Source organism: Acomys russatus, chromosome 32 (genome assembly GCF_903995435.1).
Source record: "Acomys russatus chromosome 32, mAcoRus1.1, whole genome shotgun sequence".
Lineage (NCBI taxonomy): Eukaryota > Metazoa > Chordata > Mammalia > Rodentia > Muridae > Acomys > Acomys russatus.
In genome coordinates, this window is record NC_067168.1 from 15109136 (window position 1) to 15128702 (window position 19567).

General features: G+C 44.8%; 1 protein-coding gene across 1 annotated transcript in view; it reads right to left on the reverse strand.

The window, feature by feature from the left end:
• Window positions 1–369: 369 nt before the first annotated feature.
• The window catches only part of Cep162 (centrosomal protein 162), a 70858-nt gene continuing 51660 nt past the window's right edge, over window positions 370–19567 (reverse strand). Inside the window, exons 23-26 of the mRNA XM_051140196.1 lie at window positions 18433–18574; window positions 15999–16097; window positions 5280–5414; window positions 370–621 (exon numbers count right to left, since the gene is read on the reverse strand). Coding sequence (XP_050996153.1) covers window positions 415–621; window positions 5280–5414; window positions 15999–16097; window positions 18433–18574 — 583 coding nt within the window. The 3' untranslated portion in view covers window positions 370–414. The remainder of the gene's footprint in view (window positions 622–5279; window positions 5415–15998; window positions 16098–18432; window positions 18575–19567) is intronic.

A 19567-nucleotide genomic window follows, 5' to 3' on the forward strand; every position in this document is an offset into this window, starting at 1 on the left:
TCCCCAGCATGACACGCTCACATTCATCTACCTGTTTCATGAGAAAGGGCTGATTTTCTGTCACGCAGAAAACGAAAAGTACATTTAAACTATAAAATGTGGCCTAGGATGTGCACATCTCCTCTTCCACTGTGGCCTGGACCCCAGCCTTCTGCAGGAAACCTTGCTAGTCACGGTCTTCCTACATCACAGACCTGTTCGTAAATTATCTCAAATGTGGTTAGTTAATGGTTTTCAGTAAAATACACCATGATGTATGTTTTTTCCTTGTTGGTTCAGGGCAGTTTATTCTGACATGTTACTCTGGTGGCATTCACACATGGCTGTGTGGTGGAGCCGTTTGTTTGAAAAGCTGTCCCAACAGTGGCACGTTTTCATCTGTCTTCCGGTGAGGTCACTCAGGTCCAAGTCTGACTAAAACTCTGCTGCGCTCACTTCCTCGGCGAGAGCAGCCGGCACGACCACACCCTGCCGGTGCAGCTCCCGCAGGACGTCGAGGATGGAGTCTAACTCTGTGTGGAACTTGTCCAGCTCCCGGTTTTTTAACTGCGCAAGTCTCTTCCATTTCTCAACTTCCTTGTTCTGTTCGGTTTCTACTACTTGGCGTGTTTGCTGTATTATCTGAAAATATGAAAACTTCCGATTATTGATCCAATTCATAGTGGAAATGAGGACTATTTAACAGTTTTAAAGAGCAGGACAGTTTTGAGTAGGTATACCCAGGGCTTCTTGGAGAAATCTCAGATCAACTTAATGTGCTTTTCTTTTTTTTTTGGTCTTTAAAGGTTGATGTAATTTTCTCACTATCTGTTATGAACTCAATCTGCCATCACCTCCCCCAAGACCCACATGCTGTAACTAACCCTTAGAGCGAGGGAATATGTCAATTAGGTTGTACTGATGGGGTCCTGAGCTGATAGGACTAGTGCTCTCCCTAACAAGACACAAGCAATTTTCTTGCCTTAAGAAAGGCCATTCAAGAATGCAGCCTGCAAGCCAGGAAGACAGCTTCACTAGAAAGCAAGTCAGCCAGAAAGCCTGACCTGGAGCCTCCAAAACAACTCTGGCTGTTCTGACCATACACTCTAGGAGGCTTCTGTCATGACAGTTTGAGCAGGCTAACTGTTGTAGAGTAAAGCTGAGCACTGGCACCAAGACCAGTCCTAAAACATCACGTTCTCTATCATGAAATGCAGTTAGCCCGCTCCTATTGCTAGGTATGTAATAATCAGTAGTCATCTTTTCACATAAACTTTATAAATATTTTAAAGCTGTTTTTAGACATTTAAAAAATTAATTTTTATGTATGAGTGTTCTAACTGCATGTACACCTGCATGCCAGAAGAGAATATCAGATCCTAAGCCTAACCCTCAAACCCTAACCCTCTAACCCTAACCCTAACCCTCAAACCCTAACCCTCTAACCCTAACCCTAACCCTCAACCTAACCCTCTAACCCTAACCCTAACCTCTAACCCTAACCCTAACCCTCTAACCCTAACCCTAACCCTCTAACCCTAACCCTAACCCTCAAACCCTAACCCTAACCCTCTAACCCTAACCCTAACCCTCAAACCCTAACCCTCTAACCCTAACCCTCTAACCCTAACCCTAACCCTCTAACCCTAACCCTAACCCTCTAACCCTAACCCTCAAACCCTAACCCTCTAACCCTAACCCTAACCCTCTAACCCTAACCCTCTAACCCTAACCCTCTAACCCTAACCCTAACCCTCTAACCCTAACCCTAACCCTCTAACCCTAACCCTCAACCCTAACCCTCTAACCCTAACCCTAACCCTCTAACCCTAACCCTCTAACCCTAACCCTAACCCTCTAACCCTAACCCTAACCCTCTAACCCTAACCCTCTAACCCTAACCCTAACCCTCTAACCCTAACCCTCTAACCCTAACCCTCTAACCCTAACCCTAACCCTCTAACCCTAACCCTCTAACCCTAACCCTCTAACCCTAACCCTAACCTCTAACCCTAACCCTAACCCTCTAACCCTAACCCTCTAACCCTAACCCTCTAACCCTAACCCTAACCCTCTAACCCTAACCTAACCATCTAACCCTAACCCTCTAACCCTCACCCTCTAACCCTAACCCTCTAACCCTAACCCTAACCCTCTAACCCTAACCCTAACCCTCTAACCCTAACCCTCTAACCCTAACCCTCTAACCCTAACCCTCTAACCCTAACCCTAACCCTCTAACCCTAACCCTAACCCTCTAACCCTAACCCTAACCCTCTAACCCTAACCCTCTAACCCTAACCCTCTAACCCTAACCCTCAAACCCTAACCCTCAAACCCTAACCCTCTAACCCTCTAACCCTAACCCTTTCACTAACTCTAACCCTAACGCTCTAACCCTAACCCTCAAACCCTAACCCTCTAACCCTAACCCCTCTAACCCTAACCCTAACAGATGGTTGTGAACCGCTATGTGGTTGCTGGGAATTGAAATCAGGGCCTCTGAGAGAGCAGCCAGTGCTCTTAACCTCTGAGCCATCTCACCAGATTAAATTTATAAATACTTGAAATTATTTAAATATGGAATATAGTTCCCAGAAAAATAAACGTGAAACCTATTAGGTACCCATCAGGGATAAAGGACAGGATATACATTTTCTCTCTCAAAATATATAAAAAAAAACATATTAAATTATTTAAGATTTTAAGTCTCATTTTTTTCTTCAAAGCTATACTTTTAATGAGCTAAAAAGATAATGGGGGAGGGGAGAGATGCTGGAGAGGTGACTGAGTGGCTAACAGCACTGGCTGCTCTTCCTGAGGTTCTAGGTTCAATTCCCAGCATGAGCAGCTCACAGCTGTCTGTAACTGTAGTTCCTGGGATCCGATGTCTTTTCTCAAGTGCAGACATACATGTAGACTAACTATCCATACACATAGCTTAACAAAGATAGTGGGAACAGCCGAGGAAGCCACAGCCATAGAAGGCCTTAGAGTAGAGTGCTGCAGTAGTGCTCACCCTGCCTTACCTGCTGCAGTAGTGCTCACCCTGCCTTACCTGCTGCAGTAGTGCTCACCCTGCCTTACCTGCTGCAGTAGTGCTCACCCTGCCTTACCTGCTGCAGTAGTGCTCACCCTGCCTTACCTGCTGCAGTAGTGCTCACCCTGCCTTACCTGCTGCAGTAGTGCTCACCCTGCCTTACCTGCTGCAGTAGTGCTCACCCTGCCTTACCTACTGCAGTAGTGCTCACCCTGCCTTACCTGCTGCAGTAGTGCTCATCCTGCCTTACCTGCTGCAGTAGTGCTCACCCTGCCTTACCTGCTGCAGTAGTGCTCACTCTGCCTTACCTGCTGCAGTAGTACTCACCCTGCCTTACCTGCTGCAGTAGTGCTCACCCTGCCTTACCTACTGCAGTAGTGCTCACCCTGCCTTACCTACTGCAGTAGTGCTCACATTGCCTCACCTGCTGCAGTAGTGCTCACCCCGCCTCGCCTTACCTGCTGCAGTAGTGCTCACCCCGCCTTACCCGCTGCAGTAGTGCACACCCCGCCTTACCTGCTGCAGTAGTGCTCGCCTGCTGCAGTAGTGCTCACCCCGCCTCGCCTGCTGCAGTAGTGCACACCCCGCCTCGCCTGCTGCAGTAGTGCACACCCCGCCTCGCCTGCTGGCAGTAGTGCACACCCCGCCTCGCCTGCTGCAGTAGTGCACACCCCGCCTCGCCTGCTGCAGTAGTGCTCACCCCGCCTCGCCTGCTGCAGTAGTGCTCACCCCGCCTCGCCTGCTGCAGTAGTGCTCACCCCGCCTCGCCTGCTGCAGTAGTGCACACCCCGCCTCGCCTGCTGCAGTAGTGCTCACCCCGCCTCGCCTGCTGCAGTAGTGCTCACCCCGCCTCGCCTGCTGCAGTAGTGCACACCCCGCCTCGCCTGCTGCAGTAGTGCTCACCCCGCCTCGCCTGCTGCAGTAGTGCTCACCCCGCCTCGCCTGCTGCAGTAGTGCTCACCCCGCCTCGCCTGCTGCAGTAGTGCTCACCCCGCCTCGCCTGCTGCAGTAGTGCTCACCCCGCCTTGCCTGCTGCAGTAGTGCTCACCCCGCCTCGCCTGCTGCAGTAGTGCACACCCCGCCTCGCCTGCTGCAGTAGTGCTCACCCCGCCTCGCCTGCTGCAGTAGTGCTCACCCCGCCTCGCCTGCTGCAGTAGTGCTCACCCCGCCTCGCCTGCTACAGTAGTGCTCACCCCGCCTTGCCTGCTGCAGTAGTGCACACCCCGCCTCGCCTGCTGCAGTAGTGCTCACCCCGCCTCGCCTGCTGCAGTAGTGCACACCCCGCCTCGCCTGCTGCAGTAGTGCACACCCCGCCTCGCCTGCTGCAGTAGTGCACACCCCGCCTTGCCTGCTGCAGTAGTGCTCACCCCGCCTTGCCTGTTGCAGTAGTGCTCACCATGCCTCGCCTGCTGCAGTATGCCTGCTGCAGTAGTGTTCATCCTGTGTTGCCTGCTGCAGTACTGCACACTCTGCCTCGCCTGCTGCAGTAGTGCTCACCCTGCCTCGCCTGCTGCAGTAGTGCTCACCCTGCCCTACCTGCTGCAGTAGTGCTCACCCTGCCTTACCTACTGCAGTAGTGCTCACCCCGCCTCACCTGCTGCAGTAGTGCTCACCCTGCCTTACCTACTGCAGTAGTGCTCACCCTGCCTTACCTGCTGCAGTAGTGCTCACCCCGCCTCACCTGCTGCAGTAGTGCACACCCCGCCTTACCTGCTGCAGTAGTGCTCACACTGCCTTACCTGCTGCAGTAGTACTCACCCTGCCTTACCTGCTGCAGTAGTGCTCACCCCGCCTCACCTGCTGCAGTAGTGCACACCCCGCCTTACCTGCTGCAGTAGTGCTCACACTGCCTTACCTGCTGCAGTAGTGCTCACCCCGCCTCACCTGCTGCAGTAGTGCACACCCCGCCTTACCTGCTGCAGTAGTGCTCACACTGCCTTACCTGCTGCAGTAGTACTCACCCTGCCTTACCTGCTGCAGTAGTGCACACCCTGCCTTACCTGCTGCAGTAGCGCTCACCCTGCCTCGCCTGCTGCAGTAGTGCTCACCCCGCCTTGCTTGCTGCAGTAGTGTTCACCCTGCCTTGCCTGCGCAGTAGTACACACCCTGCCTCGCCTGCTGCAGTAGTGCTCACCCTGCCTCACCTGCTGCAGTAGTGCTCACCCTGCCTCACCTGCTGCAGTAGTGCTCACCCTGCCTCACCTGCTGCAGTAGTGCTCACCCTGCCTTACCTGCTGCAGTAGTGCACACCCTGCCTTACCTGCTGCAGCTCCTGCTCTCTCTGCTTGTGTCTCACTTCCATCTGCTTGATCTTCCTTTCTAAGCCCATAAAATGTCTCATCTCTGGGGTGTGGTTTTCTTTGGCTTCTTTCAGTTCTTCCAAGAGCTTTGTAATCTGAAATTTAAATAGGAATTGAAAAAACCACAACCACAAGGAAACAATTATTTTCAAATAGGTAAATCTTTAAAATCAAGAATATTTGTGTAAGATTTCTTGAGTGGCACCTTGGATTCATCTAGAAATTAATAGCTTCCATCCTCATGTCCAAGAAGCAAAGGGTCATTGCAACTGAGCTGACCTTACATTCTAATTGGTTCCAGACACCTGGACGACCTTTCTTCCATGACTGTGATGGGACCAAGTGAGCTGGGTGCTTTCTCCGGCTTCAAGGAGTTAGTGACTGCTTTAGGATTAAAAGTACAGCTCAGGCAGGCAGCACTGCACTGTGTCCAATGCACAGAAAGAGCTCAGTAACTTTATTTGTAATTCTCTGGTGACTGTATACTACTTTATAATGTTGGTAATTTGCTCAAGAGATAAAGGTTTGCTTGCCAGAAGAGAATGAAGCAAGGGTGGTGGTGGTGGTGGTGGTGGTGGTGTGTGTGTGCGCGTGCGCGCGCGTCTTTCTTAGGTGACTGATCTTTTGGGACCCCAGGATGCAGACAGATGAAAGGCACAGTCCTTGCCCTCATGGGGTTAGTCACTATTAGCATCTCTGTTTTTTCACCACAGAGAGAACAGAGATATATTTATAGCACAAGGATGAAAATGGAGGGGGTTTGAGAGACTTTTATATTAGGCTTAGTAAAGCAATTGACTGCATTTTTTCTATCATATACTAAGAAGTTCTATCAGAGATCTGACTTCACTAATTGCTACAGCAGAGACAATAATAAGAAAATGAAGATGGATTTCAATAATGTCTCATATAAAATACTCATTATCTAATAAAAATATGGCTCCCCCAACCTCACTTATATAAAAGCATATTAAAACAGGGGAAATAAAAATATTTTAAATGAGAAACATCCCAATGGAATCACAGTCAGCACAGGAACATGCAGCCTTGAGCTGGGGTGGTCTGCAGACAGTGCAGGCAGAGGTTCGCTGCTGGGCATACAAATGGTATACACTATACAGTGACTAGTAATAACCACTTAGGGAAAACCCAAGGCACGATGCCTGAGGAAGAAGCTGACGGAGTCATGATTATATACAGAATGGGTGGTCAAATATTCAGTTTCTGTAAACTTATTCATGCACCCTAGTGTAACCACTTTACCTCTGAGCTATGTCACTAGTTCCTCATAAATTTTTTATGGTTGGAAAGTGGTTTTGTTATTCCAAGTCATTGCTATCTTATGCAATACCTGTAGTCCATTCCTGGTCTTTTGAAGCCAACAAATAAATGAGAGTTCTAACACAGCCAAGGAGCTGTAGGGTGGGAGAACTCCTAAGAGGAGGTTGGCAGGATTCTTAAGGCAGATGCCACTGACTTGAGTCTCAAAGGAGATGTCAACGGACAAAGCAGAGTGAGTTCGTGCTGGGCGCACTCTAGACAGCAGCCCCAGTTATTACACTTATATCTGTTAACTGTCTGATCCACGAAATGTAAGGTCCACAAGAGACTTTCCTTTATCCTCAGTATTTGTAGAATCTGGATTTCTCTACTACTGATGGTTTCAATGCTAACATTTTTCATCTTATGCTGGGTAGTAACAATGGTAAAGTTGTTTCATTCTCTTGTTATATATTTCATCTTTATAATGGGAAAAATAGTACCCATTCCTTTAGTCCATGTACTAAACAATATGTACTTGTTTCTACTACTGTCAGTCTTGTTAAATGGTGTAGGAAATCGCTGATGGAGCTACATGCCGACAGAAAAGTCCATTTAAATATCCTTAGGTAAAAAAGACAGACTTCTAAACTCTTAAAAATCATACGCATCCATACTCAAATGACTACCTCCACATTGTTTGTACCCCCGTGTGGCTAGGAAAGGGTGTAGTAAAATGGGTGCAGTGGGGCTATAGGTACAACTTCTAGTTTCTAAATCTAATATTAGCATAAAATAATACACTGAATATTTAACCCATGCTCGGTAGGAAAAAAAATATCAACAGTAGCCTCAGTTATAGTAATAACTGACAGTTATTTTACTTCAGGAAGGGAATGCTCCACCCAGACCGTGTCACTGAAGGTGGAGTTACAGACGTCTGTGCGCCACCATGCGGGTGCTGGGATTTGCACTCAGGTCAGGAAGAACAGACAGTGGTGTTAAGTGCTGAGCTATCTCTCCGGATCCTAAATGGTGACTTTATAACCTGAAATTTTACTAAATTCCTTAAAATCACTTTTAATATTTTTTTAAATGGAAAATTTAGGGTTTTCAACATATATTACTTGCAAATAGAGATCACTTACACCTTTTTCCTTTTCAATCTGGATGACTTCTGCTTCTTTTGCCAGATTATTATTACTAAATAAGCGTGGTGACAGTGGCTATCTCCTTTTGTTTTGTTGTCCAGACTTTAACACTTTCATTCTGTGGGGTGTCTTATCATGTCCGTGGCCCTAACAAGCCAACCCCTTCTTGCATGTCAGGCAGGAGTTTCAGTTGATTGCTGTGCATGAGCACTGTGGCGTCCTCTGGAGTTCAGCTTGCTACTGTTCTGTTGAGAATTTCACGTCCACATTCATCAGAGATACTGGTCTGTATTTCTTACATCTTGTCATCTTTGCTTTCAGTATCATGGTAATGGTAGCCTAAAGGCTTAGCCAAGTTCTTGTCATTTCATTTCTTGGATTAATTTAAGAACTGGAATATTTATTTTTAAAAAAGATTTATTTAATGTATATGAGTGCTTTATCTGCATCTACACCTGCATGCCTGAAGAGGGCATCAGATCACATTATAGATGGTTGTGAGCCACTATGTGGTTGCTGGGAATTGAACTCAGGACCTCTGGAAGAGCAGGTGGCGCTCTTAACCGCTGAGCCATCTCTCCAGCCCTAGAATATATTTTTTAAAAATAATATTTTGTAGAAATCCACAGGCACTGGGTTTTGGATTTTAGACAGTAGACTAAATTACTGCTCCAATTGTATTACTATTTGCTGTTTACTTTTATACTTCTTAATTCAATTTTAGTATGTTTGTTTATAGGATTTTATTCATTTCTTTTGGGCTTACTGGGTTCTCATATAATTATGCACAAACCATTTCTTATGATCTGTTATAATTGGGTTAGATCAGTAAAAATCTCTCCCTTTTCATCTTTGAATATTATTTTTCTTGACTGGTCTAATTAAATGTTTGACAATTTTTTATTTCCAAGAAAGCACCTCATGAGTGTTTTGTATTGGTTTTTATATGTTTTCTTTCTGCTTCCTTTCTGACACATACATTTACTGCCATCCAAGCCTCCCAATGTTCTTGGAGAGTACCCTACAGACTTTCAGGGTGTCCTTTCAACTTTTTTTTATTAGTGCTTTAACTTCTTTGATTTCAAATGTATTATTTGGGAGCATGTTACTAAAATTCTACATTTTGCAAATTTTCCATTGTTCTTTTTGTTGACATAGTTTTATCCTATCTGTCATCTAAGAATATACAAGATTATACTTTTTGAAAATACTGAGACTTGACGCGTGGCCTAATGTGTCACCTTGTTCTGTTGTTGGATGAAATGACCTGTGGATATGTTACACTTTGCTTCATAGTGTTTCATGTTTCTCTGTTGGTCTTCGTCCTACAAGATTTGCCAGCACTGGAAGTTCTTACCATTACTGCAATGGAGTCTGTCCCTTTGCAGGTGACACTGTTTGCTTTGTGTATCTCAGTGTATTTGCTGACTGCCCATACTTACAACTGCTGTGCCTATGATAAAGCATGGCTCGTCTTGCTTGCTTTTAGCTTCACTTGCATATCGTATCCCAGTCCTTCATTAATCTAGTCCATTTAAGTCAAGATTATTAATTATAGGTATCAACATCGTCCTGTCATTTTCTTAACCGTTGTGTGTATTCAGTTCTACTTTCTTATTACTGACTTTCATGGTTTGGTGATTCTCTTTTAGGTATCTCTTTTCCTGATAATAAGGTTTGTGAACGTGTATTTTCACGATGGCGACTATTACTCTTTTTATGTTAAGTATCAACCATTTCCTGTACGTTTCTTTTGGTAGTGGTGAATCCCCTCAAGTTTCTGCTTACCTAAGAAAAAACCTTTTTTTTTTTTTTTTCATTCTAAAGGGTAGTTTTGCTGAGTATAGTGGTTTTTTTCCCTTTCTTTCAGCAATTTGAATATATCCTCCTGTTCTCTTTCTGCCTGTATGAGTTCAACAGAAATATGGACTCTATCTATTGGGATCACTTTTAAATGAAATTTGATGCTTTTCTCTTGTGGAACTCAGAATTTCAGAACTTTCTGTTTTGTACTTTTAATACATTGACTATAAAATGTGTCAGTGAAGATCTTTGCTGTTGCTGAATCCAGTTGGGGATCCTTTCAACTTCTTACACTGGAATGTCCATTCTCTTAGAAAATTTGGGAAACAGTTGGACTTAATGCCCATGTCTTTTTCTCCTGTAACTCACATGATGCCAGCCTTCGTTTTCTTAGCGGCGTCCCATGGCTTCCTAGACTTCCTCCTCTTTCATTTACAATCTCTATTTCTTTGGTGAAATTTCCATTCATCACTGGAATTGTTCTCATTTCTTTGTTCTGCTTTCCTATATTCCCTTTCATGAATTTCCTTAGGATTATTAGTTTGAGTTATTTTTCAGACATTTTATAAATTTCCTACAAGATGGGATTTCTGGAGCGTATTTTTAGAGGTATACTATCTCATGTCTCTTATGTTCGGTATTGATGCCTCTGTCCTCACTGTACTTGTCTTCCCCAAGTTTTGAGAGTAGCTTTTATAGGAAAGCTTTTCTATTTCCTACAGTTAGATGTGATACAAGGAGTCAGTGGGGTAGATGATTTGGTTCCTGTTGCAGATGAGCTTAAAGCTGAGTCTGTGATTTCCTTGTCAGAGACTGTCAGCATTGTCCATGAGCACTGCCACAGTCTAGACTGAAGAGTCACGAAAGTAGGTTAAGTTCTGTGAAGGCTTGTGCCTGTGCTATTTGTTCTGTGCCAGAGCTACACAACATGGATGGGGTGTTCTCAGGTCACCTGGGAAAGTGCTGGTGGGGCTGGCATTCCTAATAAATGGGACACGGATAGGAATGTTGTCAGGTCCAGAGGAACAGCTGTGGGGTGAGTGCAGGTGGTGGGGTTTGGGTTCGCAACACCTAAATTCTTATATTTGTAAGATCAGGATGGAAACTTCTGGTGGTGAGGGGCAGCTTCAGAGGATAGTGGGGCAGTTTGGACCATCTGCTCCACCTGTGGGCTGTAGTTACTAGGGAGGGCTTCCCTAGTTCTGGTATAGCATCCCTGAAACTGTGAGACACAGATGGAACCTTCCTCAGTCCTCGAGGGTCAGGCAAAGGTGATGTCAGGGATTTCTGAATTATAAGCAGCAATCCCAAGGCTATGGCACTGTGGATTATGGGGAAGAGCTCCTCTAGTTCCCATGGGACACGGTGGGGAGCCCCTGTCATGGATCTGCAGGACATGGAGAGGCCTGTTCTCTTCCATAAGAAGCAGGTGCAGGCACCGGGCTTCATCTGCTAGCTCCTAAGGCAGGATGGTATCTAGGGTGGCTGATGGAGCAGGTTGGCCTCTTCAGTAGAAGGGCTACCCAGGGAGAGCAGAACAGTTATTCTTAGACTAGTCAGCTGTCCAAACAGAGTTACCACCTGTGAAGACTATGGGCATCTAGTGAGAACTGCCAGATGCACCCATCATGGGGGTCGCTGGTGCTTTATCATTTATTGGCAAACCCCTCATGGCCAGGAAGCCAGGCTTAAACTTGTAGCCTTTTTTGTTCTCTAGGTTGCTTTCCAGCTCCAATACTGTTTAGGGTATCTCTTTCTCCCTGTTCTAGACCTCTCCCTAACCCCTCTTCTAGAAATACAGTTTCCCTCTGTGCTCTGGTTCTCTGATGGGCATTCTGTAGCTAGGAGGTCTCTATTAAATGGATCTAGTGAGAAGTTGAGGTTACTGGGAGGTTATGCCTTGCAGGGGATTGTGGGATTCTGGCCTCTTCCTTTCTGCTTTCTAGTCACAAAGTGACAATCTCCTATATGTGTGGACTTCCTGCGGCTCTCTATTAGAGCAACTGCTCATGGAAGAGGCTTCAATAATCATTTTTCTCATTAGCCAAGTGTCTCACCATAAACCCCATCCCATCCCACTTGCTCAGGAAGTAACTGGCTCTAGGATTTCTGAGACAAGCTACAGCAAGCACAGTAAGGTTTGGCAGTTTTTTATAGTGGGCCTTAAGAGTCCCTAGGATCACGTTAGATATGGTCTTAACTGGCTTCTTTTTCCGTTTGTTGTTTTTTTCAGACAGGGAACTTTAAAAAAAATTAATTTATTATAATTTATTCAGATTACAGCTAATTGTTATTCCCTCACTTGTATCTATCTATTCCCACTCTCCCTCCCCCCCCCCCAGACCTCTGACAGACAGGGATCTCCTCTCCCACCATATGACCACAGCCTATCAGTCTCATGCAGATAGCCTGCTTCCCCTTCCTCTGGGTGCCTACCAGGCCTCTCCACCAAGCGGAAGAAATCAAACTGAGGGCACCAGAGTCCTGTCAGAGGCAGTCCCTGCTCTCCCCACAACTGTGGAGAATGAGCTGCCCATTGGCTTGATCTGAACAGAGGGTTTAGGTTTACTGCATGCATTGTCCTTGGTTGGCGCAACAGTTTGTGCAGGTCCCCCTGGGTCCAGATCCGCCAGCCTCGATGGTCTCCTTGTGGGATTCCTGGACCCTCTGGGTTTAGACAGGGTCTTTAGTGTAGTGCAGGCTAGCTTGGGACTTGAGGTGGCTCAGGTGGAGGATCATAAGTACTGGGATTACACTCAGGGATTACCAAGCCCAGCTTGGTTCCTAGGAAGTGATTATATTTTCCCCCATGGTGACATTTTAAATCAGTGAAGTACATACACTAACTGCAAAGGGTAGTTCCGTCCCTCATCTGTCATTAGGGCATCTGGATAGGTTCAAATCCTTTCTCTAATAATTCCAGGGCACAAGGATATAAATGAACTGAAGACTTGAGTAGCCCCTGAAATTTACAATGACTCCTAAGTCAAAAAAGATGAACTTTTTGTTAGGAGTAGCATAAATCCCAAGGCAGGAGCTAATATGTGCCTCCTCTGCAAAGACTGATTAAAGATATCGTAGAGGTTGACTAAAAGGTCTACACCCCTGACTTTAAAGAGCTTTGTGGTTTGAAAATATTTTAGATAAAAAGGCTTGGGACAAATATGCTGTCTATAGAAATGCCCTTTCAGACCAAGGACATTGAGGATATTTTCTTTAACTCTATTTTGAAATCTTCCAAGTCACAGCTTTCTTATGGTCCTTATAAAATATTTTTAGAAATACAAACTAGGAAAAGACCCAACAGTGCATATTGCCCTGTCATTTGTGGCTCTGCAAATCTGTCCCTGAGTAACTAGAATACAAATTAAAATGCATCAGTAACTGCTTTCAGATGCTGGGTAGCAGCTCACAGGACTGTGACTCCTGAGCTCTGTCACTGCCCAGGTTAGCATGGCAACAGTTCAGCTTCAGGAAATGGAGACACTTAGATAATTCCTGGAGTTGAGAGGTGGAAGCTGTTCCCTTTCCATCTGAGACGGAACGCCTCAGTGTACACAAGCCTCAGGAGCAACACGTCCGTCAGTGGCGGGCCTGTCCTAGCCATGCCGCAGCAGCTCCTCTAAGTGGGCTCCATTTTAAGAAGAGGACATCCAGACTCGGACAGTGTCTCTATTCAGCAGAGAGGGACATGGCTTCCACACACACACGGTAGCTCTTTAGCTATCAGCGAGTCCTCCCTAGTGCACGAGTGGCCTGCAGCTGTGACGGGAGGAGTGTGTGTGAGTTACCCTGGAAATCGGCTGTTAGAAATGCAAGCTTGGCTGGACAGTAGTGGCGCACGCCTTTAATCCCAGCACTTGGGAGGCAGAGGCAGGCGGGTAGTTGTGAGTTTGAGACCAGCCTGGTCTACAAAAGCAAGTCCAGGACAGTCAGTCAAGGCTACACAGAGAAGCCCTGTCTTGAAAAACAAAACAAAACAAACAAACAAAACAGGCCATCTCTTGCCCTTCTACCTTTTTTAGTGGGATAATGCAGTATAATCTACTGGCATGATATCTTTGGACATTTGAATTAACAATGTTTTTTGATAAATTATCAAGTTTCAGGATGCTTTTATAACAGCAGAAAACAGTAAAACTTTTCAGTTTTCAGATATCTTAGCTATTCTTAGACTAAGAATTGCCTTAATCATCACTGTGTCGATAAGTTAACTACACAATAACTGATCTTGTTTTTTTGTCCCTGCAAACATGAATATACATTTTCTGTAATTTCTTGTTCTAAAAGCTTTACTTCAATTCTGTGAGATCTTATAAGCTTAATGATTACGGTTAACAAGACAAGGTTCTGTGTGCATCTTAAGCACTGAAATATGAATACACACACACATACATATACACACACACATACACATTTTAAACTTCTTAGAATCAAAGGGACCTTAGGCCAATGAGCAGTGGTGGTTTTCCAGAGGAGCCTTGGTCTAATGATATTATAGCTGGCGACACAACATGACTGTCAGTGATGCAAGAAACCACATGATAAAATGTGCTTTTTGACATGTTTTTCAGTCGACAATAATATGACACAGCAAACAGACAAAGCTCTCTATGAACCTTTCTGTCTAAGGCAGAAACACAGTCTTTTACTGTTTACTGATAGAAGCGTGTCTGGTATCAGCCCAGAGAAGAAGACAGCAGATGAGTCTGAAGTCAAGCCTCACTTGCAAAGTGTTCTCCCATGTACTCCTTCCCACAGTCCCCTGCCTTTGGAACTCGATGGCTTTCCTGCGTCCTGCTGTGTGCACATAGGTTTACTTGCTGAAGGCAGAGCTCTAAGCCACTGCGTAGTCACACTCTACTGAGTCTTTTCCTGCTTGGTGAGAACTGTGAGTGTCACTCAACTTGTTTGCTTTTCTCGAATTTAACTAATCTGTTGTTTGTTACAGGAGTCTGTCCCAACTAAGAACTCACAGAGCTGAGGATCTTTATTTTCCTTGACAGTTTCTAGAGACTCAGACAGGGCATTCTGGGAAAGCCAACTCTTTCTGGAACCTGTGGATTGGATGCTAGGGAAGCTGGTAGCAGCCAGTATAAAAAGAGTTCTCACTAAAACCCATTTCCTCTGTCTGTCTGTCTGTCTGTCTGTCTGTCTGTCTGTCCGTCCGTCCGTCCGTCCGTCCGTCCATCCATCCATCCATCCATCCATCTATCTATCTAATCTCTCTTTCTCTGGCTTTTTTTTTCTCCCCAAGACAGGGTTTCTCTGTGTAACTGCTCTGGTTGTCTGGAACTGCTCTGTAGTCCAGGCTGGCCTTGAACTCACAGAGATCTGCTTGCCTCTGCCTCCTAAGTGCTGGGATTAAAGGCATGCACCACCACTACCCGGCCTCTCTCCTGCTTTTTGAAACAAGGTTTCACTCTGTAGCCTGGACTGGCCTCAAACTCATGCCTCAGTCTACACATCTACACAGTGCTAAGATTATAGGCATGAGCCATATGCCTGGCTCCCCACACGAGAGAGGAAGATAAAGTCTTTCCTTGTTCCTTCCTTTACAAAATCTGTCAGGAGGAAAACAAAATGTAAGACTCAGTTCTTTACAGAGTTTAGTTGCATGTGGTTATTGGCTGTATATCTCAAGGTTACTAGAGAGGCCACTGTTTTTGGTGTCTTTTTGCCATCTGTTGGAGGAGACTCACAGGTAGAGCACACACCAGGTCTTATAAACCTTGTTGCTCAAGTCAGGGTAAAGGACTGCAGAGTTAACAATTTTTACTAACGGATACATTTCTTCATTTTTTCTCATGTTCTGACAGCTTGGCTTTTGTGACTGGTGAGAACACTGGTCTCTGCCAGCTAGCAGGACATATATGCTGGGTTGTGTCAGACAGTTTACTAGAGGGACTAGGGATGGACCAGCAGGCAGTATTCTGTGTGCTGGCTTTGGCTCCACTAGGGGCCTTTGCTGCTTGGTTGGTGCTGCCAAAGTCCCACGCAGGAATGGCCGTGATTGCTCTACGAGTCTGACAGAGTCCGCTACATTCCACAGTAACTAGAAGCAGGACTCCGGTAACGCCATTCCCACCAACCGTGCAGTTACAGGTCATTGGTGTCTCAGGCATTTTGGGAAGGAACTTTGGATTTTGAGGGGACTGCACCTTTAGCAGCTTTGCTAAGGAAGCCTGAACTATGCCTAATAAAGCTACAAGACTCACCGGTTAAAGTCATATTAAGGCTGTATTGTGTAAGTCACATTAAAACAGACTTGGGTTTTCATTTTTAAACTTAATTACATTTTAGAAAGCAGACTTTACATTAAGTTACTAATGATTTTTCCGTATGTGACAGAGACTTCTAGGTCTGTGTGTGTGCATCTGTTTGAAAAAAAAAAAAAACTACATATGAGCATAATTGAAATTCCCAAGAAAACTTATTTAGTACAGTATTTTGGTTATTTCTTACCTGTTTCTGTAGGATTTCTTCTCGAACTTGAGAAACTGCAAGGGATTCCTGTTTAGTCTGCAGCTCATTAACTTGACCTTGATAATGTTTTATAAGTACCTAGAGAATTATGGCAAATAGCGTTAGTCTACAGTCACACAACCCCGCGTGCACTTGACTGCATCTGATCTTGCACACTGAGCGAGGCCGGAGAATTATTTCGCTAAGAAGGCTCCTCCTTGAATATGATGTAGATCATATAAGAAAGCCAACCCAGGGCTGGAAAAAGCCTTTAGAAGTAAACCTCGGTCCAGCGTAAGCTTCGGAAACGGACACGATTACCCTCACACTTTGTGATTAAGTAGGATGTTAGTTTTTTTCTTAATTAAAAGATAACTAACTAAAAAATAAGTTATAATACCTGTGAACTAAAAACGTCAAGTTCCTAATTTTAGATGAAGGAGTTTAGACTCCATAAACAGACTTCCGTCAGACATGCTAAGAACATGTGCAAGGCCCACTCTCTTCTTTGTGACATGACACCATCCCTGTTATAATGAGCATATGGAACTCTTGAACTTAGGACAATGCGCTATGTGTTACTGCGGCATTAGAACCCTGCCCTCAGTGTCCCAGACTCCCCTGTGGATCACTGTGGTGCAGTGCCAACTGCCTCCTGACACCTGGAGAGGAGCCGCAGGGCCACCTCAAGTGCTACTTTGAAAAACACTTCAGGAAAGCATTTAAAATACTTCTCACTACATCATGAGAACTATCCTGACTTCCAACCTCTAAGTGCTTCAACATGCACCTCTGCGTAACAGGGCTCTTCTTAAAAGGTGTAACAGCATTTTTGCATCTGATAATTTACAATGGTTTAAAAATACTTAGTCCATACATGGTCCTTGGTTGGTGTTTCAGAGACTGGACTTTGAAAGTGTTTGGATTTGTAAACTTTTAAAGTTATTTATGTTTTCTATTATGATATTAATATTAATGTGCTATCTTGGGAATAAATGAGAAAGAAAAGGTTCTAATTGAAAAGTGATGTTCGTGTGCCAAGTTGACAAGGGGTCAGTAGTGCTGGCTACTTTTATGTCAAGCTGACAAAAGCTAGAGTCATCAGAGAGGAGAGAGCCTCAGCTGAGAAAATGTTTCCACAGGGCTGGCTGTAGGCAAGCCTGTGGGGCATTTTCTTACTTAGTGATTGATGTAGGAGGGTCCTGCCCATTGTGAGCAGTGGCCCTTCTGGGCTGCTAGTCCTGGGTTCTATAGAATAGCAGGCTGAGCAAGCCATGTGAGCAAGCCAGTGAGCAGCACCCCTCCATGGCCTCTGCATCAGCTTCTGCCTCCAAGTTCTTTCCCTGTTTTTGATGATGAACTGTTATTTAGAACTGTGAGTGAAATAAACCCTTAGGTTTCCTCCTAGGGGGAAAAAGACAAAAAACAAACAAACAAAAACCCCTTTGTAACCTGTCCCTATTTGAAGTTCCCCAACGAAGGATTTATTTGTTTTTTTGAGACAGAGTTTCTCTGTGTAGAACTGGCTGTCTTGTAGACCAGGCTGACCTTGAACTCAAAGCGATCTGCCTGCCTCTGCCTCCTGAGAGTGCTGGGATTAAAGGCTTGCGCCACCACCCCCGGCTTGCATTTTTTTTTTTTTTTTAATGGTAGGACGTGGGTACAGGTGGGAGAGATGGTCAGCAGGCAGGAACTTCTTGAAGCCTCTCAAGCTTGTCTTATGAAAATAAAAACCTTTAGGAAGGATGAAGAGCAAACACTTAGCTTCTTCATTCACCGTTGCTTATGTTTCCCTGCGTCTACACTGCTTTAAACTATGTTGTAAATAAAAGTTCTATTTTTATCCTCACAGTGCCGAAAATGGCAGCCATTTTTTAGATATTCCAAGTACATGTACCTGTTATCCAAGAAGGACAGTGATGGAAGGAAGCGCTGAGTTGTCAGCACCCCCGGCACAGCTGTTAGAAGGCTGTGCTTTCTATGGGCTGGTGCTGTGTGTGTCTGCCCACTGCTTTCTCCCTAATGCCTCACTGACTGGGGCCACTACCTGCTCCATGATGAAAGGTAATGAGCAGGAAGAATGAGGAGAACCACCTGTCATTTGGGACTTGGGTGGAGAGAGGTAGGTCAACATGCAAGCTCAAGTGATAAGGTCCTTGTCAGCTAGACATATACCTCAGCCACCTGTGACAACCTATGTAGAGGAAGACCTGAGAAGTGTAGGGAGAATCTGTAAAAACACTTAATAAGTTACAGGGCCTAATTTTAAGGTAAAATATTCAGTATATAGTAATAGTATCCCCTCTGTATGTGTGAAAATTAAGTCAATAATTATTTTTATTTGAAAAAATATGAGGTTAAAACATTTCCAGGTTAAATTATCTTCTGTCAATAGTCTTAAAAATACCCTGTTAAGTCTTAGAAAGACCAGTACCTCTTGAGTTGTGATTTTGCGATTCAGCTCAGCTAATTTAGAGGAGGAATTTTCTACTGCGTTTTGGCAAAGGAGTTTCTCTATTTCCCTCTGATGAGATGCTTTGAGAGACGCAATGTGTTCTGCAGTGTCGTCCTTGACCCTATGGAACAAACATAAGATAGCATGTAAAGTGACTCTCACTGCTGTAGCTCAGTAGCCCAGACAGTCTCCAAAGCCTAGAAAAGCAGTGGCAGGGGGAGCTGCTGCCAGCTGCACAGCAGGTGTGCTCAGAGCTTCTCCAATCACTCACAGGCTAGCATCTTCTTGATTTTGTGAGAGGAGTGGGCTTAGGAAAAGCAAAGCACAGAGGTCACAATGAGGGTGCAGGTCTGTGGACTGTTCAGCCTGAGATCAAGCCAAACCCAACTGGAGTTATAATGTGGACTTTTCCACTCTCCCTTCCATCTGAAGCTATATTCTGCAAGGGACTCCTAGGTTCCAGTTCACCTGCCTGATTTTCAGGCAGGTGTTTAGTTATTATGTCTTTTAAGGTATACTCAGATTTAAGGAACACTCAAGATTTCTCTCTGGGTTCTTATTTCGATAATCATAGCAGTTTCCCTTAAAATCCTCAACTGGAAGCTCACCAATATTTGGGCCTACAAATGATTACATGGATAGTGGCATGTTGTGAGAATACAATAATTTTGTAATTCTCAGACACAGAATTATTTACGTATTTTGGGTTATATATGTGATAATTCCTTTGTCTCTGTGGCAAGTATGTGCAACTTAGGCAGTTAAATACACGGTACTGCTAAGAACTACAATGGCAACTTACAAATGACAGACAGGCATCGATTGCTTATTTGCTATTTCTCCAAGGAAGCAGTGTAGTTAGCATCCTAGGAAAAGGACTGAAACCAAACTACTTACAATGTAACTCAGTTATAGTAAAGGCCAGCCTCAATCCGGGCCAAGGAAGACTCTTCAGATCAGAGAAACAGACTAATAGCACTAGCAAAAACTTTTTATAACAAAGTTTTACTAAAAGAGATGTTAAATATATGAAGTTGAAAACCCAGAACAGCTAAAACAATCCTGTATAATAAAAGATCTTCCAGAGGAACTGATCTCAAGCTGCACTATAGAG